This window comes from Aulonocara stuartgranti (genome assembly GCF_965226115.1).
Source record: "Aulonocara stuartgranti genome assembly, chromosome: 6".
Lineage (NCBI taxonomy): Eukaryota > Metazoa > Chordata > Actinopteri > Cichliformes > Cichlidae > Aulonocara > Aulonocara stuartgranti.
In genome coordinates this window covers 21,224,266-21,243,094 of record NC_138944.1, presented here as the reverse complement: position 1 = coordinate 21,243,094, position 18,829 = coordinate 21,224,266, and the positions used below count along the sequence as shown (strand labels likewise).

At 40.6% G+C, this 18,829-nt stretch overlaps 1 protein-coding gene across 4 annotated transcripts in view; it reads left to right on the top strand.

Annotated features, from left to right (window-relative positions):
- Nucleotides 1-18,829, top strand: part of dlc1 (DLC1 Rho GTPase activating protein) — a 94,647-nt gene that overhangs the window by 12,731 nt on the left and 63,087 nt on the right. For all 4 annotated transcript variants that reach the window (XM_082536260.1, XM_082536261.1, XM_082536259.1 and 1 more), the window contains 2 exons: nt 3,789-3,923; nt 4,041-4,169. In XM_082536260.1, the coding sequence (XP_082392386.1) occupies nt 3,789-3,923; nt 4,041-4,169 (264 nt within the window). The remainder of the gene's footprint in view (nt 1-3,788; nt 3,924-4,040; nt 4,170-18,829) is intronic.

Below are 18,829 nucleotides of genomic sequence, written 5' to 3'. Positions count from 1 at the left end.
CGTGGATTTGGGATCAGTGAAGCAAAGCAACAATCAGACAATTGAAACTGTATTCGCTAATAAGTTGCTGTAGTTTCAGTCCTTTTAAAATAACAGTAAGAAGCCCATTAATTTCAACTCAGGGCCCATTAAGAAGGCATGTTGTTTGGACAAGAAACGTATTGTGAGAAGTTAAATTCTTGTGTGACATTCAAGATCAAATTGATCACACTCTTGTAAACAGTGACACATCTGAGTTTGTTTTATTATAAAAACTCGTGGAACGTTTCATATTCATATTAATTCACCTATTTTGCATTAATCAGAAGTATAGATATTTATAGTAACACCATTTATAAGAATGCCAAGGTAACTGCAAAGAGCCACACAGATATTTCCTGATAGAGACTCACTGATATAGGATTTTTAAGGCTCATACCAGTGTTTGGTGATTTAAATATCTGATATGCCAATTGATATTTATTCGTTGAGCGATACAAAGCATAAATAGATTTCCCTAACACCTGTTGTGTGTAGTTATTGATGGGTCCCTACTAAGATAATATGACATTTTTTCCGTCACAAGTTGTGGATTATTCGTTCACTCTTGACTCTGCTCTAATCCACTGGCTCTTGTGTTTGTGATGTCCCCAGATACATGCTGCCATAAGTGAAGTTAAGAGTGGTGGGCAAAGTTTGCTGCATTATTACCCATAACATGGTTGAAGAGTATTTCTCCTGAATCTTCTTTACTTTTTACATGTATCGCCTGTTATAAATGTTGAAATGAATGTATCGGCAAATAGCCAATATCAGCTGGTATTGGCATGGCTGATATATCGGTTGGGTTCTATTTTTGAATATACCGTATTGTTAGCAATTATAATTTCTCATGTGATGACATAAGTTATGTTATTACAACTCATTCATTATTTGTTGAAACAAAAGGAGTCCATGTGCAACTGTGTAGTGTGTGGTTAACTATAGCTTGTTGGCTATAGTTTACATAATGTGAAAATAGTGCTGATTATTGTGCTATTGTTTGGTCATATTCAGTTGTTTTGTATATAAATCTATTGATGTGTGCTGCCATGACCCTAATAATATACCACAACCCCTTCCTAATAGTAGAATAAAATGCAGGCATACAATAAAAAAAATATTTGGCTTGTAGTCTAGAATAGAAACCATAAAATCAGCTGGTGCTGAGTGGTTTATGTGTCATATATTGACACTCTGGTTATAGCTGTGTTCCTGAAAAGCCTATGGGTTGTGTAATCCTAAAGATTATCATAGCATTATTTCCACATAAATTTTTTAGAAACTTTGGAGCCACTTTTAGCCATGACTAATGTTGAAGTCAGTCCACCAACTGCCAAAAACAATAGGTCATACTCCAACAGGGAGACATGGAAAACCAGTGCCACATTTTCCCCTGGCTCTAATTTCAAACTTAGAAATGATGACTTTAAATACCCCACCAAAAAAGCAGGATTTTGGAACTTGAAAAGAGCAGTTAAGCCAGTGGAAGAAGCCAACAATTCATCTACCATATGGTGATGGCTTGCCTCATCTTTGACAGCAACGTGATTTGTGTGTCCAGTTTAGCGCAGGAATTGTGCCGTATAGAAGACCATGCTGATAAAATATAAATTAAAAATGTAAAGCTTTATCCCACGGGACATAAAAAATGGAGAAGAGTGTTTTCAATATCACGAAGAGAATTACTGAGCTTATGTTAGTTTCTTTAGTGGATAATGACAGAAGCAGCCTGGAATGATCTCTGACAAGATATTGTACTGACTAATGATTGCATCCCCCAGTAGACCAAGTTTTTGTTACAGATTCAGCTTGTAAAACAAACCCATCTGGTTTGCATAACAGCTTGAGATTAAGCTGATATTGGGCTTTGTTACTGTGTTTATTTGTTTTAGCAACAAGGCCTTATCCTGACCCCAAGGCCAAACTGGCTCAACAGTCAGCAGACAACTTGGCAGCATCACCCTCAGTGCTCTCTCTTTTCCTTTTTGGCCTCTTTGTCTGTATTAATTAAGAGAGCCCACTCAATGCAGAGGTCTGAGAAATGGGATGCAGACTGGCTGTAAGACAGGCGACTGAGGGGTCTTGAAAAAAGAACAAGTTAAGGGGAAGGAGGGATCTAAGAGTTCAAACAGTGTGGGAAACATCTCCCATCTCAAAAAAACAGGAAGTTAAGTGGAATGTGACAGAAACCTCAAACATGGGAAAGACAGCAAAGAAACCTTCTGAGAACACCCAAACCACCAGAATGCCCCTAAAAACGTTGCCTCCGAGGCAACTGAAGTTTACGCTTGCACTTGTTTTTCACTCTGCCGTTTTGTGGTTGTTTTTGCCATCCCGAGCCAGATGCTTTTGTTCATTCAGCGAGGCCTCGTAAAGATGTCATTGTTTTACAACGGTACAATGTTTCATTGTGATACTTTGCCAAGAAGATGGGACCGTAGCGCTGCGCTCTGCGCTCTGCCACGAGCTGCGCGCTGCCACGAGCTGCGCGCTGCCACGAGCTAGAAATGTCAGTGAATGCATCAGTGTGAAGCGCATTTCCCCGACACACACGGCATGTCTATTTGCGCTCTCAGCAAACCGATAGGATCTGACTTTGACAGCCAAATTGGGCACTAACTGGAAAATAAATGTAGAAGCAGTCATAAGACATTATTAGGGTTGGAGCTGGAAGCCAGACGCAGGGATGAGGCTACCTTTAGTATCCTGACTCTATTAGCACATTTATGATTAAACCATGCTGACCATTTCAGCAGACACATTTATGATCTGTAAAAAGTGCATAACCCAAAGATTCCTCTTCAAGGTACTGCATGTAGAGACAAACCAGGCATGAAAGCCAGCCTCACATCCACTAGTTTTTGTAGCTTTGCGTAAGCATACAGTCACAGTGGCTGTGTGTGTGCCATGAGCTCACTCTCATTAAGAGTTTAACAGCATCTGTTAGCGGGGATTGTAACAAGGTTTGTTTGCGGGTAATGGGCCAGCCATGAAATTTCCTCGGGTTCTTCTCAAGGGTAAAGCTCAGGCAGGGAGCCACACCCGGTGCCAAGATAAGACAGGCAGAGGGAAATGAAAACATACTGCTTTAAGCAGTGAAGAAAAGGATATTACACGTTTTACTCCTGCTCAAATTGCATGAAAACAACATAGAGCTTAAGGTTAGCAGAGGACAGAGTGGTAGGTGGAGTGTGATGCAATGCTGGATTGTAGCATGTCGGTCTGCTTGTCTTGCACAAGTCAAACCACCTGAGGTCAGTATGAGACTTGTTATCACAGCCCTAAGATGGATAAATTAGCACAGCATATTAAAGGGCAAATAAGTGGAGTGTTAAAGTAATGACAGAGGCGAAACAAAAGAGATAGCCATTAAATGGCCACAATGTGTAAATCAGCTATTTTAATTGGCTGAAGTGGAAGGTTGCTGGGGAACATAGAGGGACAAAGAACAAAGGAACAATTAGATATATTTTGTACTTTAAATCATGCTTAAAAGTTATAAGCCTTTAAAACAAAGTCACCGACTCTGTGAATAGTTCTGATCTTACTGTATAGTACTGACTTTTTGCTTTTCCGGTCACATTTCTAATTACGTTTCACATATATATTTCATGTTTCTGTTCTCGTCCTGATCATCTGGTCAGAGATCACAGATGACACTGGAGAAAAAAGTTTCCTTAGAGAAGTGGAACAAATTGATTTCGGCACATTTAATGCTGGTCTTAATAGTTTTGTGAGTTTGACTGTTCTCCACTGATCTGTCTCAGCGTGGGCATGCTCGCTTGGACTCGATGGTGCTGCTGCTGATGAAGTTGGACCAGCTAGATCAGGAAATTGAGAATGCCCTCAGTGCTACTTCCTCCATGGACAGCACAGCCACCTTCCATCGACGGCATCACCCGGTACCCGCACAACTGAGTTATCTAGCTGGATGTGACAGCAGTTTTTTCTATATTTGAAACTGTGCAGCAGTTCGGCGTTCTCAGTGAACTATATTGTTTGTTTTTTTACTTGTGCAGGAGTTTGATTTAGGATCCTCTTCAGCAACGTCACAACCACCCACGCATCCACATGCTGCTGTTGTTGCTGCTGCTGCTGCTTTGTCTTCAGGATCTCCACAAGCCCTTGGAGCAAAGCCTAAGAGTGGGGTAAGTCAGCACCCGAATGTATATAGAAATCAAAACAATGTTCCAGATTCCAACTGACTGATCACATTTTCTGGCAAAATGTCACTGACATGACTAAAACACGTGGGCAGTTAAAATATGAAAATATTTTTAAAAAAGGACTAAAAAGCCAGAAAATAGAATAGACAAAAACAGCAAAAAATAAACTGACATTAACATTTAAACTTAAAAAGCAGTGACAATAAAACACCTAATTTTTCAAGGTGAAAGATCAAATAAATGTTAATGAAATATAAAGAATATCCTGCATATAAAAAGGTACATTTCTAACATAAAATAGTTTTTTTCTTTCACAGTATGCCCAAAAAAAAAAACTGTAACAGGAAATAGTCTTCGCGTTTAGCTTAAGTGTTCGAACTAATCACTTTACAATGTGAGTCACCCGGTCACATGCCAGTTGTAATGGAGCTGCCACAGAAGGCGCCCGCCTGATCTCGATCAGCTTACAGTCTGGTGATCTGCTCGATGATACTTGGGCAATAAGTCGATAACCTGCTTGTGCCTCTATAGCCACAACAGCACACTACAAATCAGGCACTACTCTTAACTTCCGAAACACTGGCTAAACTGGGCCCCTGATGCCAGATTTTAGTCCTGAGGCCTATTTCGCAAGACATGAGCTGACACGGGTGTTTCATTGTAAAATGTCAAGGACACAAATATGCCTATCATATGACTAAAGTGGTATAGTGGTTAAGTTACTCAGTGGTGCTAGAATAGATGAGACAGCTACTAAGAATCCCAATCTCAGGCATGTAATTCAAGACATAAAGACCTGATGCAGTTAACATCCTCTGCAGGTGTGAAACAGAATGGCATGGTGGAGAAATACCCAATGCAAGTATTTGGCAAAGAGGAAGGGTCTTGGGTTATCTTTTTGCTTGGGTGTGAAGACTTTTTTTTTGCTTCCACTGAGATGTATGATGAGATAATGGTCTGATAGTGGGCAGGAAGCTTTGGAAAGAGAGGAGGGGAGGACACACAGTAAATGTCCCCGGGCATATTTGAACCTGGACCTCTGGAATAGCCTAACAGTATATTGGTCACCTGCTTCATCCGGTGAACACCCGTGAAGGCTCTAGGTTTTAACATTTAGCAAAAAAAAAGTAAAGGTTGCCAAACTGAGTGCACTTACTGTCTTTCCAATCAAGTGGCTGGAGATTGGTTGCAACTCTATAGATAAAACATGGTAAATGGCCTGTATTTGTATAGTGCTTTACTAGTCCCTAAGGACCCCAAAGCGCTTTACACAACCAGTCATCCACCCATTCACACACACATTCACACACATAACAGTGTTGCAACCTGATCTTTGAGAATCACTGAGTTGGACACTCAGTTAGGCTCCCAGTTCACACACGCACACCAAGTGTACAACTTTTTCCTCTTACTCTATACATGCCATTTAATATTTATAGGCCGTGCAACAAAACCTTAGTTTGCATTAGTCTGGGTAAGACTTGCACAGAAACTAGACCTGTGTCACAATCTGTCTCCATTCAGAGGTCCACTTCTATCATATCATACTAGAAAAATACATTCAATATTTTTTGATGAACAGCAGCAAAAAAAGAGACATGTTTTCCTATTCTGGGGCTTTCACTGGTTTTCCTTTACTTTACTGCCACCAGAATGATGTAACTATGACCTCCACTCCAAATTGGTCCATAATCTTACTGAGTAAACAGATTTAGGTCCCCACAACACTAGTAATATCTGGACCACACAGACACACATACTCAATCTTCCAATTGTAGGAATGTCCCTCAGCTCTCAGGGCTTAGCAAAGCAGACGTTAAAACTCTCTAATTGGCTGGTTCCAAAGATCTAGATCCCTTCACCCCATCAAAAGGGTCAGAAGGGGGGGTCTGGGAGGTGAAAAGCCAGGGCAAGAGGGAGCAGTGGGGGACACGCTTCGAGTGAGACGTGTGTCTAAAACCCTTGCATGCTCACTTAATGATTTTGTCAGCCTTGCATAGCCATTGCCTACATTCAAGCAAGCCTTTCTATGTCAAAACTGGTTAAAATGACATAGAGTATAACTTTGTAACCTTACAGAAGTGTCTGAGTTACTTTAAAATATATATATATATTAATTTCACGATTTATCTGTTGCAATGCCACAGTTGACATTGCTGTGTGCTGTTTATCTTCCCTGCCGTCAAAAAACATAAGAACAGTTCTTGGTTCATTTAAAGGGTACATATCAACATCCTCAGTGATGTGTGATTTATTATGTCTGTAGCCAGCAGTTTCCACAACCTCCATTCCTACAGTAACCCAAGGTAACTCACTAGGCTTGGGTAAACACAGCTTTCACTGTGCCTAATAGAAGGCCTTTTACAGTGGTGGCCCTGTGGAGTGATTGATTGAGGCCAAAGAGATGAAGACTTGGTGAAGGGGATCTCAGTAGTTCATAGTTGCAGGGGTCCTTTCAGACATAAAATGTTGTGACACCCACTTAATCTTTTTACCTACACAATACAAATCCACTGGCCTTTCCTAAAAGAAAACAGGAAAGGCAATCTGGCAACCTATTGGCTATTTCTGGTGGGTTCAGCCTCTGGAGAGGACAGGGGTTCTGATATAGCCAGCAGATATCTGTGCCAAGACTGTTTGATTATTTTTATTTATTTTAAATGCTTCAGTTCAGCTTAGACTCATTTTTTTAACACTGACAGGTTGTTGGTATTTGTCAGGTCTGTAGACTTTATCAAAGATGAACAAAGCTTCTGGGTGGAAAAATGAAGCCAGTGAAGAAGGGTTAAACCTGCATTCTATCTCAGGGCCACCAGATGGTGATGGCTGTGGCTGCAAAAAGACTTCAAGTATTAAAGAAGTGTATAGATAAACAGATTTCTGATTTGACCTTTGGGAACACTTTCCTGTTGGGTTTCTGGCCTTAGACACATTTTGAGTCATAGTAGATAAAAAATAAAGCCTGTTTTGTAAATCTTGGTTACGATATTTTTTAAAACGAAGGATTATAAGTGCTTACTCTTTGGCTAACAACTTTGGCTAACATTTTATTTTTATTTTATTTAGTAAAAACTGGTTTTAACTGTGGGGCAGCATGGAGGCACGGTAGTTAGCAATGTCACCTCACTGCAAGTTTGAATCCACCACCTGGCCAGGGCCTCTCTGTGTGGAGTTTGCATGTTCTCCTCATGTTTTCGTGGGTTCTCTCTGAGTACTTTGGCTTCCTCCCACAGTCCAAAGACATGAAGTTAATATGGGTAGGTAAATTTATGATTCTAAATTGCCCATAGATGTGAATGGTTGCCTGTCTCTCTGTGTTAGACTTGCAATATTCTGGCGACCCGTCCAGGGTGGGCCCATTGTAGCTAGCATAGTGCTCCAGCCTCTCGATGCCCCTAATAAGGATAAGTGGAAGAGAATGAATGGATGGATGGATGGATGGATGGATGGATAGTTTTAATTGTTATTTTATCTTTAGTTACGTATAATAACTTTGGTTAACTGGTAGTTTTGAGATTGCACTTGAGATGTTACTTTTCCACTCCTTACCAGGACATGCAACCAGTGTTTGCTCTAATATAAATTCAGACTGCAAAACAACCTTCTACTATCAACAGTCTTGTCACTTACCTGTAGACATGAACACACATGCAACTCTAAATAGAGATTACAGGAAAGGCAGTACGAGGCAACTGTCTAAGATTTATTTTTCTTTTGTGTGGGTGTAATCTCAGGTTATAATAGGAAATAGCTTAATCCTAATTCCTAGTATTAACTTTTATTCTGTACTAATGACAGCTTTTATAGATTGTACATGTGTTGACTGAATTGCCAGAAGTACAAATGCATCATCACAAAAGGCATCTAAATCGTAATCAGGTTTAATTACCACCCCTCTGACACACTGTCGCCAATATCTAAGCATTACAATAGAATAATAGGATTTATTGAAAAGCCTCTGAATTATATACAGTTAGGAGGTACCTGTACTTTAGTTGCCCCATACACAGTAAATTGACATATCCAAACAATCAGGTCATACCCATAAAACAAGCCTTGTATTGTCTCACTACAAAAATGTTGAAACAACCAAAATCTCAGATAGGCCTGCTGTAAAATTAAAAGGGAAAAAAATAACCCTATTAGGAAATCTCTCGCCCTTTTCTGCATCGCTTTTTCACCAACATTTGTACATGTTGCCGTGAGCATCTCTTGACATCAGTCAGGAAGGTATTTGCAAGTTTACACAGGACAGAGCAAACAACATATCTCTTTAGCAAACCGGGGGGTGAGCGCAGCCTGACTGAAGGTAAAACGCTACCATGCACGCTTTTGTAATTTACGAGAGAGAGGAGCCAAGCTGAAGCAATTAGAGCACAGTCTGGACCATCTGAGAAAGTAAAATATGGGCATAGTATGATTTGAAATAACTGTCTAACTGCAGTTCTAATTCTTTCTGAATTCTCTGTGATTCCCACATGTACATCAAAGCATCAGGAAAGCTGTGGTGAAAAAGAGTGACACTCTCATCGCTGACATGCATGCGTTTCTGCGTGTGTATGTTTGTGCAGGATGTGCTAAAAGTAAAGTGTTTATCATTTTTGCATTAACATTCCTTCCATTTCTTCAGCTGGATTATGCAAGATGTGTCTGGTGTTTGTGCTGACACTATCCCCATGACACCTCCATAAACACAGTGCAACACTCGGGTGTAAACACACCGCATCTACTGAAGCACTGTCTCATGCTGTCCCGACCTTTACGTAACCACGCTAAAGGTGATATGGGGTTGTATCTGTTTGTGACGAGTGGACATTCACTTGGCATGCGCAGTATCATTCCTTTGCTGCTGTGGATAAGGTATTGGGTTCATGCGAATGCATTCTTGGCTCCTTGCAAGTTTAGACGGTGGGTATTGTTAGCCTCCAGCAGGTGGCTGTTATTCTTGCATAGAATGTGAGCCGAACACTTAGCGGATGTTGTGCTGCAGCAGGTGTTTGTTCTTATGCTGGAACTGCTATTCTTTACTCTGAGTGTTTTTGTTGGCAGGTTTATATTACTTGCTTAGTGTGGCAGGTGTCTTGAACTGTTGGTTAGCTTGCATTATTGTGTTGCAACAGGTGGGTTTTATTTGGTTTATAGACTAGTGGGTACACTGATTCAAATGTATATTGTATTCATGGCTGTAAATAATGATTATTTTTGTTTTTTGGTTTGATGATTATGCACTGATTACATTACAAGTTGGTTTCATCAACTGTTTTCTAAAAGTCACAAGAGCATTCATTTTACATTATAAAGGACTAGAACAGTAAAAAGTATAAAATTATTCATGCTTGACCATCTTAAACCAGTAAACAGGTGTAATAATTTTCAACTAATACAATCCTAGTATAAAAATGAGTATTTATTTGTCCAAAATTAGAGTAGATAAGCACTCTGTAGTGACATTACTGCACCATCCGCAGTGCAAGAAGTATTTGTTATGAGACTATTTTTAGGGCTCTGCCGCTGCAAAGGATGTGCCAAGTCACAGAGGCAGGCGGAGCCTGCTGACCCTTATCCACCTGCCTTTTAATTTTTTAGTCGGAAACAACATATCAGTCACCTTGGGCAGCGACAGTTCCCATGAGTAAGGCATGTAACACAGAAGCTGCTGAACAAATCGCATAACTGCCCATTAAATTTAGCACAGGGGTGTTTCCCATGTCATGCACACGATGACAGGGAAGGTGCTGGCGGGCACCACCTCTCATCCGTCTTCGGTGAACATTCCATGGAGCGGTGACCTTTGACCGTATGTTTGGATCTGTATTCTATCTCCATAGCAACAGTATTCAATTTTACCTCTGGTTTCACTGCCAGTGAATTTAGAAAGTAAAATTTCCATATCTGGGTTCATGGGATTGTTTTGTTTTTTTCTGGGAGGGATGATTGATTGAGAGATATTTCTATTTCAGAATGACGGAAAGACTCTACTCCCTGTCAGTAGGTTATGTATGAACATGGCTCTTTATCTGTCTGGTGGACAATAGAAGTGCTGTGGTTTGCGTGCTAAGGTCACTGGCAGATCTCTGCTCTGTCCTTCCTCCATGTTCCGGTTTGGCAGCCTCGCAGTCCCCAAACATCCTACATCCAGACCACACCTTCTCCGCGTCCCAGGCAGATAAAAGTCTGAGTATTTTGCTACTTTCACTGCCTTTTATTTATCTTTACATTTACTCCCACTCTCTCCCACTCCTGTCTGTGGTCAATAGTCGACACAATGGGCAACAGGCGTAATTATGTTTGCCTACATTCCACCCACGTATTGGCTTAAAGGCTGTAGTAGGCCATAATGAGTCAGGGAGCTATGAAACCAGTCACCATTCAGTCTGTCAAGGGCTGCCAGCAGTGGCTCTGGCCATGGCCATGCTAGCAGCTTTGTGTAGTGTCATTGTCCTCAAGGTCACTTCTCTGCTGAGCACAGCTGTAACAAGGAGACAAACAGGGACCTGCTGTGGTTTCCAAAAAGAGGGTAAGAAAAAAGAAAAGGCTTATGTTTGGAACAGGATGTGGAAAATGAATTTCTCCTCATGCCCCATAAGGAAATTCCTGTTGAATCAAGGCTAAAGGCAGTGCATAAAGTACTCCAAGGGAATTGATTCAGTGCCCAATAAATGTATTAGACTACCTGTCACAAAAACAAGAAAGCAACTGTCGAAAACATATTTAAAACTCATAAAAATGTATCATTATTTATCATTTATCAATCTGAACTCGTTTATATCCAAATTTGAGCCAGCACCTTGGACTCAGTAAGAAATGAATTGTGCATAACATTCAACCACTAAAATTCTATTTTTAAGTAAACAACTGTAATTTGGCATTGTAATCAAAATATATTAACTGTGTGTAACTATTTTTTTCTGCTCTTTTGTAAAACGGGGCAGCATGGTGGCACGGCGATTAGCACTGTTGCCTCACAGCAAGAAGGTCCTGGCAAGATGCCTTTCAGTGAGGAGTCTGCATGTTCTCCCCGTGTTTGCGTGGGTTCTCTCTGGGTAAACACTCTGGCTTCCTCCTACAGTCCAAAGACATGGAATTACGGGGGTTAGGTTAGTTGGTAATTCTAAATTATCCATAGGTGTGAATGTGAGTGTGAATGGTTGTCTGTCTCTATGTGTTAGTCCTGAAAGAGACTGGCCTCCTGTCCAGGGTGGACCCTGCCTCTTGCCCTATGGTAGCTGGTCCAGCCCCGCCCCCCAATTCAACAGCAATGATTGATATTTTAGCATTAAAAATATAATTTTGATTAAAGAGATTATACAAACTAAAGGATTAATTCTTACAGAAACGTAAGTGCTTTCTATCCAATGTTCACTATCCATCACAAATCAACTTGGGGTTAGGATCTTACCCAAGGACATTTTGCAGACTGGAGTAGCCAGGCATCAAACCACCAACCTTACGATTAGTAGATGACCTGCTCTATCTCCTGAGCTGCAGCCACCCCATAATATCATATTAATATAATCACAAGTGAAACTCTAATAGAAAGCACAACACATGGTGTATTTTAGAGATATTGGTATTGTCCACATACATGAGCCTGACGCATTTGATGTGTTTAACTCTTTAACAGAAGGAGTGCTCTGTTTCAGCAGTGTCATGAATGTCAAATATCACATGATTCTTAGTGTTTACACACTCAGCTCAACGGCAACTCTCTGTTTTTATAATAACATGTCGTGGCACCGCCCCCAAATCACACCAGCCCAATCATCAATGCGATTTACTGCCTCCATATGGATATCGCTGCTTTTTTTTTTTTTTTTACTTAAATGAATCATACTTTTTCATCCATAATTACATTTAAAAAATCGCTTCACTATTGGTATCGTGGAACGCACTGAGTCAGTGAATTGAAGCGTGAATCGATTTCATAGAGGACACTGCAGAACGTGTAGCAAATATTTGCAAGATGATGGTACTTGTTGACACTAAATCATGAGGATGACTGTAAAATGCAGGCATCTGGAAATACCCCTACAGATACACAGATAATGAAGTGCAGTAAATCACAGAACAAATAAACAGCGTCTCAGGAACACAGACGCACACATGAACCCACTGTAAAACCAGGTGCAATTCAAGATACACTCACTGGGGCGTGCGGTTTGAGGTTTTAATTGGGACGTTTAAGTCAAGCGTGTGTTTGCATTTTTTTGTTTTCCATCCGTATTTGCCTTGAAGTTAGATTACCTCAGTCAAGAGATACTTGAACCTCTTGCTCAATTCTTCAGCTTTCCTTAATATCTTAAGGAAGGAATGCAGCCCACTGGTGTTTTGTGTTTATAGCTAGATGTGCTTGTGGCATTTGAAGTTGTACAGGTGAGGGGTTTACAGTTAGGTCATGCAAGAGAAGAGACTTGAGTGACCTTCTTTGACTGGATGTAGTGCCCTGAAAAGCGAATGGTTAAACCTAAAGTAGATGTTACAAAACCGTGACCCCCGCGATCGAGTAGCTGTTTTTGCCACAGCACAGGGCCACCATAATCTTGTGCAGAGGATATTCTAATCCCCCTTGTTAACCTACTCTCAGCTTTGTCCTTAAAAATGTCAGCACCTAATCCTGTGGGCAGCATTGTTGTTGCAGTTGGGATCTTAGCTTATCTCTATTAACTCTGGTCCATAACCCACAAATGTGACCTGGTGAGAAGAAGCAGGTGACACATTTAGTGCCTTAATGAGCGTAGTGACACTGTAGAGATGTAAAACTAAAATTATAAAACTAGTTTGTGTGGCTTAATCAGTGGTTTCCGAACTTTTTATCCCACTTTTTTCACATTGCCCTTTGTGGAGCTACTTTAGAGTACAATCCAAAAAGCAATAACTAGGCTTACAGAGTGATTAATTAGTTTTAGATATGATTGTGCGTATGCCTCGATCTGGTGCCAACCATTCTGTTTTGAAAGAACCAAAAAATGGAGGGAAAAGAGCTGCATCAGTATATGCTCTGCATGTTCAAACATATGCCTAAGGTGTGGTTATTTGTTCTACTTGTCAAAACATATACATTAGACTGCCTGCTTTCATAGCACCTTATCGGTTTCTTTATTCGTAAAAATTAAAACTTTTAAAATCATATTTCTCACTTTGCACATTTTCAGCTCAGATTCTTTTTGGCACCTGCTTGCTCTGGTTCTGCTGCTCTCATTAGGCTTGCATGAAAAGGATTATTGTCCCTTAAGATGCATAAAGTGGTTTCCTTAATGCTTTACTCATATGAGGTAAAGCAATGGCATTATTCAAAGAGAGAAAAATAAAACATTTTCCTTTTGGGAGAAAAACGGTCCTGGTCGGACAAGTGAAGAGTTATTGTCTTGTCTGGTGATGGAATCCAAGGGCCACTGAACAGTTCACAGTTTACGCTCCACCACTAAACCCTTCCACAACAGCGCCTGAAACCAGAAGTCCGTTGCTTTGGCTTACGTGTGTAAACAGAGTCAGATGTATGGGGCTGTCTGCGTTTGTGCACATCTCACCCTCTCTTACTCCCTTTCAGTGGACATCAGCACGTACAGAACATAACTCATGACTCAAGGTTGGGCGAGGGAACAAAGTCTCAGCTGGCAGTCTCGTGCATGTGTGTGAATGTGAGTAAGTGCACAGGTTGTACGGTGAAATCATTAACCTCGTCACACAGCTAAAGACTGAAAGTGCACCCATTCGTGCTGTAGGTTTTACTTGAGCTTTTTACTGCATTAAAAGATCACAGTAAACGTCACAGAGACATTTTCAAGCATCACCTCGTTTTGCGAGGTCACTGTTAAATCCAACATCTGGACGCTACTATACTTTTTCTACAAGAAATGTTCCAGTGGATCATTAAACCAAGTCATCGCATCACTTCCTGTTGACACATTCTAAGTGTGACATATGGAGACTATTAAAATGAGGGAAGGGGATGCAGGGGAGAAAGGAGAAAATGTGTGGGGTGGATAACTGTGTGTGTGGGAGGGGGGCTTTTCTGGAAAGGAGAAGGTTAAATGAAATTGTTTCCCACGTTTCCCTGCACACATGGAGTCTTGGGCTCTGAATAAATTCCTTTGTAAATGCAGGGCAAAAAGAGCACATGAATGCCAGTCAAAATACAGTGAGTTCCAGATAACATCTCCAATGTTCCTAGGAAAGCACGCACACACAGTCAGATGCATTTCTCTTTCCTCTGTCAGACACACACCTTAAGCATCTAGTGCTGGAGACTCAAGCTTACCTGGGCATAAGCCATCTGCACCGATTTAGCCATTCGCGTTAAGTGGCTGAGAAAAAAGTTTGGGTTTGCCTGAGCCCCCTAATCCTTGGCCAGCACAAACCATGGGTGGTCACACACACTCGCACATCCACACAAACACACACACACTCATACACACACTGCAGCTGCAGTGCTGGAGGGGGGTGGGGATGAGAGGTTGGCGGTGGGGTTGGAACAGGCCTGGTGGACTGCTTGGGTTTGTTGTGCAAGAGCCACATGCCAGTGGCTTGCTTAACAACTCTGACTACCTCACTCACACAGAAAGGCATGCCACACACAATGAGGGGCCATTACTAAGAGACAAAATAATATTTGTTACTAGGACTGAGTATTGAAAGTCTTTACTTATTTGTCTATAAGCTGTCATGTTTCCATAGTACAAGATAAATTAACCTTTCAGTTACTGAACCCAGGCTTTGAACGTCTCTTCAGCAGGCAGCAGACCATCTGTGAGGAAGCATCGGCCATGCTTCAAAGCCTCTTTAAAGATAGCATTCATTTTTCTCAAGTGGTCAGTCTGTTACACAAGTAACACATTATTTGACTCATCTAGCCATTTTTTTTCCTTGAAAATAGGTTGACAGGTTGGTGTCTGATGCTGATTAACACACCTATTACTGGTTGTTCGTTCGTATGTCCTTAGCATCTTACCTTTCATACCTCTTCCCATTCACTTGTCTAGTTGTACATTTTCTCACATTGGCTGTTGTGGATGTCCCAGTGTAACTGCAGTTGTTATCATCTAAATTCTAACTCTTAAATATCAGACAAGCTATATATTATTGAGAACGCTCCAATGAGTCTGCGAGCATTCCAGGAGGGTTAAGAGTGGTTTTGTAATCCCCTCTCATTACCAGAAAATCTGGGCAAGTACGGACCGACGTCCCAAACCAGATGAATGTCAGAAGCAGGGCTGATGTCACAATACCAGAAATGTAGTAGTTGGTAACAGCACCAAACCCATGTACTTTAACGTAAACTCCTGTATTAAAAAGTAATTTTTTATCACCAGCATTGTTGTAGCAGACCATTTATTTAACACTTATTTACATTGAAGGTTTGTAATTAACATATTCATATAACATGTGAATGTTCAAATTCAAATTTTATTTATCACACACACAACCATGCAAAGTATGACATGAGGTAAAATGCTTGTAGCTGTGCAGTGCCCTGTTTCAAGTGAGAGAGGGTCGCCTCGGGAATGGCGTCTGGTGTTAAAAATCTGACAAATCAAACCTGCGGGATTCATCCGTTGTAGCGACCCCTGGTGAATAGGACCTCCCATATTTCCATTATACAAGGATGGTCCAGCAGAGGTAACATGCATGTAACTCTGCTCCAGCTCGCAAAGCTCTGTTGTCAGATGGAGAGAGTGTACAAAGTAAGTGCTACAACCGGCCTTGGGCCATGCTTGCTTGTGCTGTTGTTGGTCAGTCAGTTGCAGAAATGACTGACCAACAACTCCACACTGGGGAACTTCACTTGTTACACCAGCACAAAGGACAGGAAGAAAGAGTGAAGGGTGAAGTTCTAACATTACAAAAAGCTGAGGTGAAAACAAGTGTTAAAAGCAATGAAAAGTGTCCACTGCATCTTTCTCTGCTCTCATGCTATATTTGTTTAATCTTTGGAGTTTTTTACTCAGTTCTCCTGTTCCCAGTGAACTCCACTATTGCTTCCTCCTACTACAAGAACAAATTCTGTTGTGTTTTCATCATGTTTCCAGAATTTTGATATCAAAGGGTGTCACAAGCATCTGTTCTGGGGACATATACTACAAATAGTTAGATAAATATTTTAAAAATATATACCTGATTCCTGCTTGCCAGGAGCACTTAACAAACATTAGAATAACTGAACAGCTTTTAGAGTAAGGCAGTAATATTAAGTGTCAAAGTTCTCCATACTATTCCAATCAAAATATCCAAAATGTTTAGTAAAGTAAATACATACATAAATACAAAAAAAGTTTCATACCTGGATTTTTGAAATGTATTCACTAAAAGTGATTTGTTGGAGAAAAAAAACCCAAACCAAGACAAAAACAATTTCACCGGCCTGCTGCTTAGAGTAATGACCCTAATTAACAACCCTACAGTGTGTAATCATGCAGGCATGCATGCTTGCAGGCCACTACATACTCATGTGAGGCAGACGTATACCGTACCCCTTGTGCCCCAACACCAACCACTTCCAGTAAATTAGTGGCAGTAAATGAGGCAGCTGATGCCTGTGTGCTGTGCAGCCTGCAGCTCCCCAGTGGACACTTGACACGGCCTGGGCGACCCCACACTGGGAGAACCTGCACTGTGGCATGCAGAGTGGGGGAGAACAGAAAAGCATTAAGAAAATATGTGAGTGTGGTGCAGTGAAATCACTGGTACTTACGTGTATTCGTTAACATTCTTGTTCTCATAAATATATGAACATATTTCTAAATGTATTCATTATCTGTAATTGCTATCATAAAGTGAAACGCAACAGTACGTGAAAGCTGAGGTTTACACTGTGTGTAAGTGATCTCATGGGTCACTGAAAGGAACCCGTGGTGTCGTGTTTACACAATAAGATGGGTGCACTGGTGAACTGAAATGTCTTGTTAGACCTAAACAGAGAAGCCACACAGACCTCCCATATTTCCATCCTTCAGAGTTGTAGATGAAAATACAAAACATTAGCCATTCAGATTTTTTTTAAAAAGAACCTTTTTGCTACAATATAAAGGAATAACATGTCTTGTACATGTACAAAATCTGAGTTAATGTGGTGCTGTTTAAATATAAAACGCTGTTTGAGGATATATTTTGGCATTTTGGTAGTATTTCAAATAAAATTGTATATTGTGGCGAAACAAGAATAATAAATACTGTTTCTAACCTATATCCAGCTGATGAAAAGGCAAAAATGGAGCAGGTGGCTTGTGTTATCTTAGCTGAGTCTCATACCATTCATAATGTTTTCCTGTAACAAAACATTGTGGCTGAAAAAGCAGAGCTAATATTACCCGTGTGCAACAGCTGAAACAGCACTGAGTATAAATGTATGTCTGGCATCACCTCACTGCTGATGTTCTGTTTGTTCCGGATAATTTAATGACAGGAGCCTTCAGCTTCTCCCTGGTGTCTTTTTTAGGCTGTTAATTAGCAATAAATTGTGAAGCTGTTTGTCCACAGAGGAAACTTCACCCGTGTTACGTCTGAAAGTGACCGACAAATGATTTACTGCTGTTTCAGCACACATATGATATGTTACACATGTGCAGACATAAACACGTACACATGCATACTCAACAACCATAAACAAATGCATCGCCAGATAAAAATCTAGTTACGATTTTGTGTGGATTTTAGTTTAAACTATGTGTGAGCAGATAATTCACTCGTTGGATTCTAAAAACTGGATTTAGGACCAAGATAATTCATTTATCCAGCGTGAATCAGCAAACACGTTAGCAAAAACAAACTCGTGCATAAGAGCAGCCATTGTGTTCATACTCGCCAGACCGTGTCATACCTGTGGTTATTCAGTCATAAAATACAGGGGCTGCCTCTGAGACTGGAGGAGCAAATCGCCTGTAGCCATATTTTTTGCTCTGTAATGATTAGTCATGTTTCTTTCTTGAATGTGACCGTACTGCAGCCTGATGCCAATGAAATTAAAAGTGATTAATAATCAAAGTAATGCTCCCTTTATGGCAAAATATATTGTGCTCATAATAACAGAGAAAAAAAGAAACATTTACAAGGCCGGGAGTTTGTATTAATCAGATTTGTAAAGTTTAGTGTTGACATCAAATTTCAGGAAACAGTGGAAATTGTTTGGTTACTAGCGTAACGCCGGTTCTCTGTAAGCTTATTGCGGTATCTCGTCATCCAAAAATTACATGTGATAAATGATGATAGAGGCATCGTATTGCATTGTAGTGCATTCCAGCTCAATTTCAAAATTCCTAGTCAGAATTTCCAACTGGAACACCCCCTCAAATCAAATTTCCAACTCGAATAGTTAGAGCAGCCCCACCAACACTGACTTAACAAGACATGATGGCAGTCGTGAACATATGCAGTAGTAAAACAGTAAAGATTTAAAACTGTACAGCCACTATTGTGTATTTCTAACTCGATAAATAAGCCATACGCAGAGCTCTGACTAGGCTCTTTCCATGATCACGCTGGAGATCTTTTACGTGCAAAAAAGCATCATTGCGCTGTATTTCTTGTGATGCATGAATAGTTCTACCTTGCTAGGAAGTAAAACAACTGACTTTGCTACTAAAACTTGCTCAATTCATGAGTGAAATCACTCACAGCTCTGAAACCCGATCTCTGAGGTAAATGAAATG